General features: G+C 36.9%; 1 protein-coding gene across 1 annotated transcript; it reads left to right on the top strand.

Moving 5' to 3' along the window:
* Positions 1-6,197: 6,197 nt before the first annotated feature.
* Positions 6,198-7,481, top strand: LOC113760210. Its single transcript, XM_027302775.1, has one exon. The coding sequence runs from the start codon at positions 6,198-6,200 to the stop codon at positions 7,479-7,481; it is 1,284 nt and encodes a 427-aa protein (XP_027158576.1).
* The last annotated feature ends 4,803 nt before the right edge of the window (positions 7,482-12,284 follow it).

The following is a 12,284-nucleotide window of genomic DNA, read 5'->3' as shown; positions in this document are numbered from 1 at the left end:
TACCAAAATATCATAGCAAAAATAAAAAAATACGTTGTCATTAATTTGCACCATCTTTTATCTCGTTTAATTTTGCTAATAATATTAATAATTGAGACTATATAAATCAATGATAATGTGCTAAAAATGGTCAAAAAAGCTAAAGAATCCCAGTTAGAACAAAATTGTACATTGTCATTAATTTTTGTCACCCTTTATCTCGCTAATTTTTCAAACATAATCATGAATTGAACTTAAATAGGTTAAATTTGAAAGTTTAGGGTATAAAGTGTCTAAAATTTAGAGTTTACGGTGTAAATGGTCCAAAATTAAAGTGTATGATGTAAAGTGAGAAAGTGATATAAGTTTAGAAGTGCAAAACGGAGTTAGTCCTAAATTAATATATAATTTAGTTAAACATATATTAAAATTGCACGTATTTTGCATGCAAACATGATACAAATATTTGTCTTTTAATTAGGTGGACTACTAGTAAATTTAATTACAAAGTTTCTAAAGGCATGAAATGTATGGATAGTGAAATAGTTTAGAAGGAAAATTTTTGTCTTAGTTAGATTTTCTTTTTATTTCTTAGTAGGGGAAGAATGGGATTTTAAACAATTAAAAGGAGAAAGGGTGATTTCAACCCAAATCATTGGTAAAGTGCCACGACTCCGAGAACTCAGATTGATCCAGCTGAGTTGACTCTGAAAAATAGAAAATCATTGAAACTCGCTAAGTCAACTCAAGAGTTCGAAAATTTCCAACTTTTTCCCACAAAATCTTCAACAACTAGTTGAAACCAAAATAATCAACAACTAATCGATATAAAACAACAAAGAAGCAAATTTGAGGGCTAAGGTTTACCAAAATCAGAGGAGTAGATAGTTGCTTTCATTAAAATCATTTTACTTCAACCATTCAGGATTTTTGATGAAAGTAAATTGAGGGTGTGATCTTTGGAAGATCAATGGAGATTTTAGAAGCTATTTCATGGGTTAATTATAGAGGGATTTTGAAGGAGAAGAAGCAGAAAGAATGGAGAGCAAGAGGAAGAAAAGTCTAAACAAAAGAACGAATAGGATTGATTTTCTGCCTTCAAAAAAAAAAAAAGAGAGAGAGAAAGAGGAAGAGTGTGACAATTGAATGCATTAGTCTACTGCACAACCAGCCCAAAAGAAGCCCATGCATAGAAAATAACAAATTTACGCCCAAGAGATTTTGAGGCTCCATCTACTACTATAAATCTCAGGTGATTCATTAGGCTAAGAAGAATGCATATTTGTGGTCTTTTGATGCTAGTGATTATAACAGCCATTTGTTTTTTAATAATATCTTTAACTTCTTTTATAGAATTAGGGATTGGCTTTATTAATCCTCAATTTCTCATTCTGTCGGCCCTTTTCAATTCTGCACTTTCTCAACCTTATTACCAAAATAATACTTTTACGTACCTTGATTTGTCCTTCACAACTATGGTGATGAGCATCCGGAAAAAATCCATGAATTCCTTCATCCACGCCATCAATCGTGCTAAAGACATCCATTTCTTTAGACCCTGTACCTGGTGGCCGGACAGTCCAGAACAGTCCCGGTCCCCGCCTGAATTTCTGAGCATCCGAGTAGACCAGACTAAAGCAACACATTCCACTGATGAGCCAACCCCAAGACCAGGGGGCGGGAGGCCACATCGAGCCCCTAGCACTGCTGATTGTAACATGATGAGCATGAAACTGTTATTGTTGGTGACAGGAGTTTGTTTTACTGCTGTTTGGGCTGATCTGCAAGCTCTCCAAACTTCAAAACCACTTCCGATGGCTTTTCATTGGTTTTGCATGGCTCTCGAGCTGTCCTTTCTCTCCATGATTGTGACTATATACATCCGACCACCTAACCAGCTGGCATCTCTTGTGATGCACCATGCTGCCATTTTCTTGGTGGCCACGGCATTCATGCTGGCCATCTCAATGAACTTTTCGACCCCATTTCTGGAGATCACCATGGCACTCTATTCATCATCGTTGCCAAACTTTTGATGCCCTGAGACATAGTAAATCCATATTCCTAGTGGTTTGTTTGCTTGTTAAGTTTCTGCTTTTATTTTAACTTTTTAACTGGCAGTTCATGAGCTCAGTTGTATTTCATGGGGTATTCTCAAAGGTAAGCGGTTATGATATGTTTTTGTACAATGTCTTTAAAAGAAAAAGAGGGGTCAAGGTGTTATATATGGATATAACTAGTCCATGAATTTATTATCATTGCATCCAAAAAAGGAAAGCCGAAGATAGATATAGTATAAAAAGGAAAAAAACAAAAAAAAAAAGGAACTAGGAATGAATAGATCTTTTCAGTTTTTAGTATAAAGCTGATGCGGGTTTAGTGAATCACAAAAAGTAACACAAAACAGATAATCGCAAAAGATGAATTGATTGATGGGAATTATATTAAGAAAGAGTCAAACACAACGCAGAATCTCTCTCTCCCTCCCTCTCTCTTGTCTGTGGGTACTTTTTTTTTTTTTTTTTTTATTGAGATTGAAATGTAACACTTGTTCTCCAGAATAATGCAATTTCAGGATACAACAATAAAGGTTTCGCCTTAGATTTAACTGTTATCTTTTAATCCTTCTTACCTTACGCCGACCTCTTCCTTGTTGTAGCCATAGCTTCTAGGTCAAATTTTAATAGTTCATTTTTTCTATTTTATTTCCTACATTTAGTTAAAGAATTATGGAACTGAAAGACTTGTGGTTTTCTTTTTTATCTTCGATGTTTTTGGTTTCTCTTGTTTTGCTGAGAATTTATTATAGTCTATTAAAATTTGACTCGAAGCTATCGCTACAATGAGGAGCAGGTCAGCAAAGGATTAGAAGACAACAATTAAATCTAGGATTAAAGCTCTATTGCTGTACTCTGAACTTTGAAGGTTGCGTTATTTTGGAAACCCAGAGTGATGCATTTCGATCTCAATCACACAACGTGCCCACAAACAAACAAACAAGAAGGGAAAAAAAATTAGATTTTGTTGGTTTTTTGTTTGACTTTTTCTTTACACAGTTGCCACTAGAGGTGGCAATATGGATAAATGGTTCATAATTGGTTTTGACTTAACGGATGGTGGATGAAATTTATCCAATCCATTTAAATCCATTTAATAAATGGATCTAAATGGATGGATCTAAATGGATTAAATAAAAACCAATTATCCATTTATAATCCATTTAAATATTTTCGTAACTTTTTTTTTTTTGTCAGATCCTTCGGTATGAAATAGCCACTTTGGGCCCTGACTAATCCGGAGTTGAGCCAGGTTGTACCCCATAAGAGGCGCAAGCTCTCCCTATAAGAGTTGTAGTGCTTCTGGTAAAAATGCATTTTTAGGTGCTAAAAGCAAAACGTTAAGTGAATATCATCCTATAAAATTAGGAGTAAAAATTTTTGTGTTAAAAACACTTTTAGCAAAAGGTTAAATTTGGTACTTTTATAGTTGCTTTTGTGATTTAAAAAATAAAACATTGAATTTAATCATTTTATCCTATATTATGAACTAAATAAAGAGATAAATACATTTACAATTTTTTAAATTACATATTATCCAATACAATAAGTATTTATTGAACAATATCTCCAAATAATATATTTTAAAGCATTTAAATACTTAATAAGTATTTTTATTAAAAACTCTATTGAAAAATTATTTTTTAATAAGTTATTGTAACTCGCAACAGGCCCTTAGTGGAAGGCAAAGAACATGTGATTATTAAGCAACTAAAGGGAAAAATCTACAAAAAAGAAAAAGATGAAAATATACTGAAGGAAGTAGAAGACAATAACAAAAAGGATTCTTCTCAGATTTAACAAAATCATAGAGGCCAGTTGTCAATATTTTGACTGTGTTTCTAGCTCCACTTCTTGTGAACGTGATGATGTTCTCTAGTTTTGTGGGCCCACAACGATGACGCTTTCTGGAAGGAAGAGAAGAAGTTATTTGTGAGTCCTGGGTCTGTCTTCCCATTGCATTATATTTTACTAAATGGATTTATATGGATCAAGTGGATAAACCATGTAAATCCATCAATTTAATTGGTTTTAAATGGTTATCCATTTAAAACCATCACACTTTTTTTAGTCATCCAAATCCATTTAAACTTGGTTTAAATGGATGGATAAATGGATTTGAATCCATTTTGCCACCTCTAGTTGCCACTAATTCATCTTTTGCGACTACCACATATGATATGGCACTTTAGCTTGATTTCTCATTACTTGGACTCACATATTCTATGACATTCGCGGGTAATTAAAATTTTGTCTGGAAAACAATGTCCATGTATAACAATGGCTAGGCTGAATGTTGTATTTCACTTCTATACAACTGTATTATACTTATTATATAGGAAAATTTTCGATCAAAAGATCTCATCTTGGGCAGTATTCATGAGACTTTATTTTTTCTTTGCTAGAAAACAAAACATGTTTTGGTTCTCAAAATTAGTTTGTCAATTTTACCAATTCATATTAACTGAATAAATACAAGTCTATGCTAAACTTTACCATAAGGTGCAACACATGTGCCCAATGATGGAGCCAAGGGGGGCAGAGGGGGGCCATGTTTTGAAAATTTTAGTTCATAATATGTAAATATGTGTGCAAAATAAAATTGGCCCCTCCTAAATTTTACAATTTTAGTTTATATTATGAGAGTTGATATATATATATATATATATATATATATATATATATATGAATTAGTCATCTTTGAATTAATTTTTTTCTTGAAAAAAAGTTATTTATTTTTTATTGTACTAATTATTTAACTTTCAAAAATTAAACATATAATTTGATGTTCCATAGTAAATTGACCCAATGTGATGTATTAGAATAAAAAGACCCAATTCATAATTGTTAATGGGCTAAAAAGACCCAATTTATAATTGTTAAAAGCAAGAACTAGTACGTCTAAGAATAGAACTTCAACATTTTGAGTTCGACATTTCAAATCATCCTGAATTGCAAGAATTGTCTGGTGTTCATGAGTTATGTCAAGGCTTGGTGAAGACAAGAAAATCAGTGATATATTCTCTAATTGACAGATTGATTAGACTTGTTCTTACTCTTCCTGTATCAACTGCAATTACAGAGCGGGCATTTTCAATTATGAAAATAATCAAGACAAAGCTCCGAAACAAGATGGAAGATAATTTCTTGAATGATTGTCTAACTGTGTATATAGAAAAGGAAGTTGCTGAAAAATTTAGCAGTGATTCAATCATACATGAATTTAGTTATGTGAAAGAGCGTAGAGCTCAATTTATTTCTAAGAAAAGATGTTGAAATTTCAAATTATGTTAACATAACTTTTATCTTTTTTCAATTGAAAATAGTTACATTTATATTGCATGGTTATATATATATATATATATATATATTGCATAGGTGACATATTGGAGATTATTTTCTCATAATGTGCAAATTGGATGGTTTGTGATGTTATAAGATATTTAATCAAAAGTTATCTTTTTTTGTTAATTTTTGTTATGACTATACCGCATATTTATGAGTAGACATACCTTTATAATTAAATTTAATATTTGATATTTTTAGATAATATATATTTAAATAGAAGAAAATTATTTTGAACATAATATATTAAGATAATTTTATTAGGAAAAATTTTTGGCTCCCCCCAAAAAAAATCCTGGCTCCGTCACTGCATGTGCCTTTTTTAAATGTAGGCTAAAGGCCATAAAGGCCATGATCAAACTTACTGCCCTTTTCGTTTTCATTATTTGTGTTCTATCTTTTATATAATTCGTTAATCTTTGAAAAGGAAAGGGTTCAACCATAACAAATCGTGAAAAAGAAACGTGCTGGTCTTACTTTTTTCTCTCGTTCCTGGGATTCCATATTCTTTTTTCATTGGATTCCATTTTTAAGCAGCTTTCTTTAAGATTGAATAGCAACTAGCCATTGATGGCTAATCAGGCTGTCCTCCAGCCCCAGGTTGGAGGACATCCTCTTCCTTCTCCCACATTCCAAAAGAAATCATTTTCTGAACTGTTTTGTAATACCACTTCTCAACCAGATTTGAATGTCAAGGCAGTAACTTCAATTCATCAGGGGGAACCTGCTATTTTTTTTTCTCAATCTGATCTAGTCTCGCTTGCTGCCCCATACAAATTTGCTTTGGTGGGTAAATTTTCTTAGGGTCGTCCTTCTATGGAGGATCTCAGGAAATTCTTTCTATCACTCGATCTTAAAGAGGCTGCTAAGGTGGGTTTGTTAGATTCCAGACATGTGGTAATTACCCTGGGGAATAAGGCAGATTTTCATCGGATTTGGGCTAGAGGTATATGGTATGTATATGGCACTCCAATGCGTGTCTTTAAATGGTCTCCTGCATTCCATGTGGACAAGGAGCCTTCTGTGGTTCCAGTTTGGTTTAAATTACCAAAATTGCCGCTGCATTACTTTAACAAAGAATGCTTATTCCAGATTGTGAACGTGTTGGGGAGCCCATTGTTTGTTGATGCTGCAACCATGGCGGCTTCAAGGCCGAGCGTTGCTAGGGTCTGTGTAGAAATAGATTTGTTAAAACCGCTTACTCTCAGGGTGTGGATTGGTAATGGTGATCATGAAGGTTTCTGGCAAGCTTTAATTCTGGAAAATATGCCTAAGTATTGTTCTCATTGCTTTAGGCAGGGACATACCCAGAATGAATGTCATGTGCTTTATCCGGATCTCAGAACTGAGAGGCCGTTAATCTCCAAGAGAACTGAAGGCAATATGAAATTTCAACCGCGATCTTCGCCTGTCCTGGGCTCTGTCGGTGATGATCAACCTGGGGAAGGCTTGGATCATAACATCATTGATAAGGTAGATGATTCCAAGGAGGACGAGGTGGATGTTGTTGATAAGGAGGGGCTTTCGGTAGATCCCAAAGTCAAGGCTCTTGATGAAGAATGCGCTGCTGATGGAGACTGTCCTAAAATTTGCATTGACTTATCTACAGAACATGCTACTGGTGCATGTTCTGTTAATCAAGCGGTGGTGCATCAGCCTGCACATGAAGAGTTGGGAGATAAGATTCTAGACAAGCAAATAGAAAATTTGGAATTGCTGCCTGGTAGAAATGCCGTGCAGCCCTGTTCTGCAGACGAGCCGGATCAGTGTTTAGAGCAGCAGGCCGTTGTCCCAAGTCGCGTAGATGAGGGACTGACCGATGGCGAATTTGTATCGGGGGGAGAAGATGAGTTGGATGAAGATATACCTCCTCGTGGTGTGGTGGACGATTTGCAGGTTACGAGCTCATCTGCGGTTGCTGATATTTTTAATCTCGATCCTATCATTCAACAAGTCGATGTTAAGCTCCAGCATAAGGAAGGTTTTCAAGTGGTGTCGCATGGCAAGCAGAAAGGAGTTCGGGTTCAATTTAAATCTGATCGTTCGTTGAGATCCAAAGCTAAGGCTTCCTCGAATTCCTTTTCTGCTTTGTCTCAATGATTAATTTTCTGTTTTGGAATATCAGGGGTATGTCTTGCACCCCAAATTTTCGTAGATTAAAGTATTTGGTAAACCACCACTCCATTCAATTGGTTGCTATTTGCGAACCGAAAATTCATGCTGCAGAGATCCAATCGATCAGGATGAGACTTAATATGGATCACGCCGCCTTTAATATTGAAGGTGACATTTGGATTTTTTACAAATCTTCTATTATTTGTAGTCTAGTTGGAGAATCTTGTCAGCATTTGTCGTTACAAATTAGTTCCGCATTATTTGAGTTACCTATCATCTTTTCATTTGTTCATGCCAAGTTCACGGCTCTTGAACGAGTACAATTATGGAATAGCCTTCTTGTGGACAAACCGACTCAGTCTGCTTGATTTATTGTGGGTGATTTTAATGTTATTGTCTCGGAGGAGGAGAAAAGGGATGGGTGCCGTTTAGACTAGAGGAGGGTTGGGATTTTTTTAACTTTATGTCTCAGGCTGGAATTTTTGACGTGGGGTACTCGGGGTCTGTTTTTACGTGGTGCAATAATAGAAATGGCAGGGCGCGTATATGGAAGAGATTAGATAGGTTGTTTATGAATCAGGTTGCGTCAAGTTTGGGTTTGAACTTTGGCGTTCAACATTTGTGTAGAGACCTCTCGGATCACGCTCCATTGCTTTTGTCGGCTATAACAAAATTGGACGATAAGCCTAAGCCTTTTAGTTTTCAGAATTTTTGGACGTCTAAGCCAGAGATGTTAGACATTGTTAAGTGCCAATGGAACGGGAGTTTTTCAGGCCCACCATTAAAGGTCCTTGCAGAAAAGCTTCGTAAAGTAAAGGCAGCGTTACGAATTTGGTCCCGAGAGGTGTTTGGTGATATCTTTGAATCTGTAAAGGTGGCGGAACACCATGCTGTTAAAGCTGAGTTGAATTACGTTGATGACCCGTCTGAAGCCAATTTAGTTGAGTTACATGAAGCACATGCCCATCTAAGGTGTTCTCATGGAGTTGAGCATATGTTTTGGCAACAGAAAGCTAGGTTTAAGTGGTTAAAGGATGGGGATAGGAACTCGAAATATTTTCATTCTGTGGTAGCCGAACGCCGGAGTAAATCAATAATCCATCGCATCAAGTCGTCTAGTGGGGAATGGTTAGAGAAAGCTTCTGATATTGAACGGGAGGCAGAATCTTATTTTAGACTCTTGTTCATGTCTAAGTCTTATGTTGAGTCCTTTGATATTCTTGATGTTATCCCTAAATTAATTACTGCACAGGATAATGCGAATTTGGAGGAGATTCCGTCCATGGAAGAAGTTAAGTTGGTGGTTTTTGCTATGGATGGAGAGAGTGCGGCTAGCCCGGATGGCTTTTCGGGTAAGTTTTTTACTTGTGCGTGGGATATCGTAGCGGAGGATGTATATGCGGCAGTGGTGAGTTTCTTTTGTGGGGAGGTGCTGCCAAAGAGTATTTCTTCAACCTCAATTGTGTTGCTTCCGAAGGTTAATTCTCCTCAAGATTTTACTCAATTCCGTCCAATAAGTCTGTGTAATTTTATAAATAAGGTGGTCTCGAAGGTCTTGTCTGATAGATTGGCTCGGCTTCTCCCTAAGATTATTTCGCCACAGCAAAGTGGTTTTGTGAAAGGAAGGCAAATCTCAGATAATTTTTTGCTGGCTCAAGAGCTGATTTCTGGAATTCGGCAGTCTAATTGTGGGGGAAATGTAGTTTTGAAGTTGGATATGGCCAAGGCTTATGATAGAGTATCTTGGCTCTTTTTATTGCAAGTGCTACGGCGGTTTGGATTTGGTGAGCGGTGGATTGAAATGATTTGGCAGTTAATTTCCAATGTTTGGTTTTCGGTTCTTATTAATGGCTCCCCCTGTGGTTTTTTTCAGTTAACTAGGGGTTTGCGCCAAGGTGATCCCATCTCTCCGGCTCTTTTTGTTATAGGGGCTGAAGTATTATCTAGGTTGCTGAATTCTTTGAGTGGTCAGAGAGGTTTCCTTCCATTTAAGGTTCCTCCTAGATGCCCTATAGTCACGCATTTAGCTTACGCGGATGACGTGATTATTTTTTGTAGTGGAGTTAAGTGTACTATGCAGAAAGTTATGAGGGTATTGGAGGACTATTGTTATGTGTCTGGGCAGCAGCTTAACTGTCAAAAAAGTTACTTTATTGCTCATGATGCCTTGAGTATATCTCGTAAACGTATTATTTCACAAATCTCTGGTTTCCATGCCTAGTCACTCCCGATTAAATATCTGGGTTGTACTCTTTATTCTGGGAGAAAGAAAAGTAGTTACTTCTCAGATATCTGTTCCTCGATTGCAAAGAGAGTTTTGTCTTGGAAGGAGAAGCTTCTGTCGCCTGGAGGGAGGTTGGTTTTACTCAAAAGTGTTTTGTCCTCTATGCCTATTCATATCCTTGTTGTATCCTCTCCTACGAAGGGTGTTCTAAGTATACTTGAGAAAGCTTTTGCGAATTTTTTGTGGGGGAGGGCTGAGAGGGGCTATCGATATCATTGGATTAGATAGGAGTCGTTGTGTAAGCCATATGCGGAAAGGGGAGTGGGAATGAGGGCTTTGTCTGATGTGTTTGACTCTTTTTCGTTGAAGTTATGGTGGTCTTTAAGACAACGTCGATCTCTTTGGGCTGAATTTATGCACTCTAAATACTTACATAAATTGCATGCTTGTGAAGCGGAATTTCACCCATTGCAATCGAGTACTTGGAAGAGATTGGTCAGGAGCCAGTCTTTGGCGGATCCTCATATTCAGTGGGTGTTGCAAAATGGCTTGGTGGACTTCTGGCATGAGAATTGGGTGGGTACAGGTCCTTTGTGTCAGCGGGTCGAGGTTTTTGGCGATCATAAAGTGGCGGATTTTGTTTTTAATGGTCATTGGAACGCTCAAATGCTTCGTCAATGGCTCCGGGAAAATGTTTTCTCTATGATTCTAAAAATACCCCCTCCTGATGTTCAATCTAATCAGCCTGATAGGATGGTGTGGGATTTACATATTTCAGGTTTTTTCTCCATTTCTTCTGCGTATAATTTGGTCCGAAAGGTTTCCAATACTTCAATTTTCTCAGCTAATATTTGGTTGGAAGCTCTACCAGCAAAAATCTCGTTTTTTATGATGAGGATGTTGTCTAGTCGACTGCCGGTGATGGAGGAGTTGCACCGTTTGGGTGTGTGCGGACCATCAAGATGTTTTTGTTGTGAAAATCCTGTTTTGGATTCGATTGATCATGTTTTGTGTGCTGGTGAAGTCCCTCGACAGGTTTGGGTTTCGTTTCAAGTCGAGGTTGGTGCGTTTGCCACTTCTTCAACGATAAAACATGCAATTATTCAATGGTGGCTGCGGCCTGCTAAGAACAAGTTTCTTAGATTTGTTTATCAGGTCTTGCCATCGCTGATTTGCTGGCATCTTTGGAAAGCTAGAAATGTGGCGTTGTGGGAAGGGAAGGTGCTGACAGCCATGCAAGTGCATAGGTTTGTTTTGTCGAATCTCTGTGATATTTTTCAGTTGTATTATAAGGACATGGAAGTTGGAAGATATTCGTGGCCAACATTTTACGCTTCACTGGTTGGATGGAAGAAGCCGACTAAGGTCATCTTAGTTAGATGGATTCCTCCTGCCTTGAAGATATTGAAATTGAACACTGATGGCTGCTCTCTGGGGAATCCGGGAAGGAGTGGAGGTGGGGTGTGTGTTGAGGGATAGTGCGGGAACATTCTTGTTAGGTTTTGCGTGTTACTGAGGAGAGACATCTAGCCTACATTCAGAATTGAACGCTTTGTTATTTGGAGTTAAGATGTGTGTTTCGCGAGGTTTCAGTTGCCTACACTTGGAATCTGATCCTTTGATTTTAGTCCAAATGGTTAAGGGGGTTAGTAGATGCCCATGGAGTTTGCAACGAGACTTGGATGAGTTGTTAGCTTTTCAACACATTTTTCATTCCGTCACTCATTGTTACCGTCAAGCTAATGTTCCTACAGATCGGTTATCTAAGATTGGGACGGAGTTAGGTTCTAATATTATTTATGATTCATTTTTGCAACTGCCAAGATTGGTCCCCGGAGACATCAGATTGGATAAGTTAGGTTATCCTAATTTGCGTTTATTGAGTTAGGTGGTATTCAGATTTCTTTAGCTGTGGGACTTTGGACACGTTCCCTATGAGGTTTCTGCCAAACTAAGAGCAATCTCAGGGTGAGAGCATTAGACAGAGAACTAAGAATTAAGATTTCAAACATCAATACAAAGTTGAAAGCAATGCAGACAAAAAAAAAAAAGAAAAGGAAAAAGCAATATCCATACTATGCTATGCTTGGTTTGTGTATTAGAAGCTCGATGATACAAGGCCCTCCCCTTTCCCTTCTTCGGAAATAAAAAAAATAAAATAAAGAACCATCACTCTAATCTCTGTTAAGAGTCTCTGTCAGAATTGGAATTGCAATTATGTCCAATAAGAATTATAGAACAGGACGAATTTGTATTTATTTGGTACCTGAAGTAGGATGGACAATCGAGGATACTTTTACAAGTTTTAAGGCTATAGTATGAAAGTATAAGTTGTTTATCTTATGTGTGTGTGTATAGACTCCTCTAATCCTTTTTATTTCAATATTATATGATCTTAGTATGCAGCTCTTCCTCTGTAACTCCTGTTTATTAAAGATAATTAAGGAATCGGATTTGTTAATATTGAAACATAAGTGACCAAAAGTAGGATATACTTTATTTTTTTTCCTATTGGGTCGAAACGTCCACGTGAGAGTTTATTCAAGAAAAAGTTCATGCATCCA

This window comes from Coffea eugenioides, chromosome 2, assembly GCF_003713205.1.
Source record: "Coffea eugenioides isolate CCC68of chromosome 2, Ceug_1.0, whole genome shotgun sequence".
In the NCBI taxonomy this organism is placed as follows: domain Eukaryota; kingdom Viridiplantae; phylum Streptophyta; class Magnoliopsida; order Gentianales; family Rubiaceae; genus Coffea; species Coffea eugenioides.
Note: the sequence above shows the minus strand (reverse complement) of the source record. Positions and strands in the feature narration are given on the sequence as shown.

Coding starts and splice junctions, on each gene's coding strand:
- LOC113760210 (XM_027302775.1), top strand. CDS start 6,198: ATGGAGGATCTCAGGAAATTCTTTCTATCACTCGATCTTAAAGAGGCT.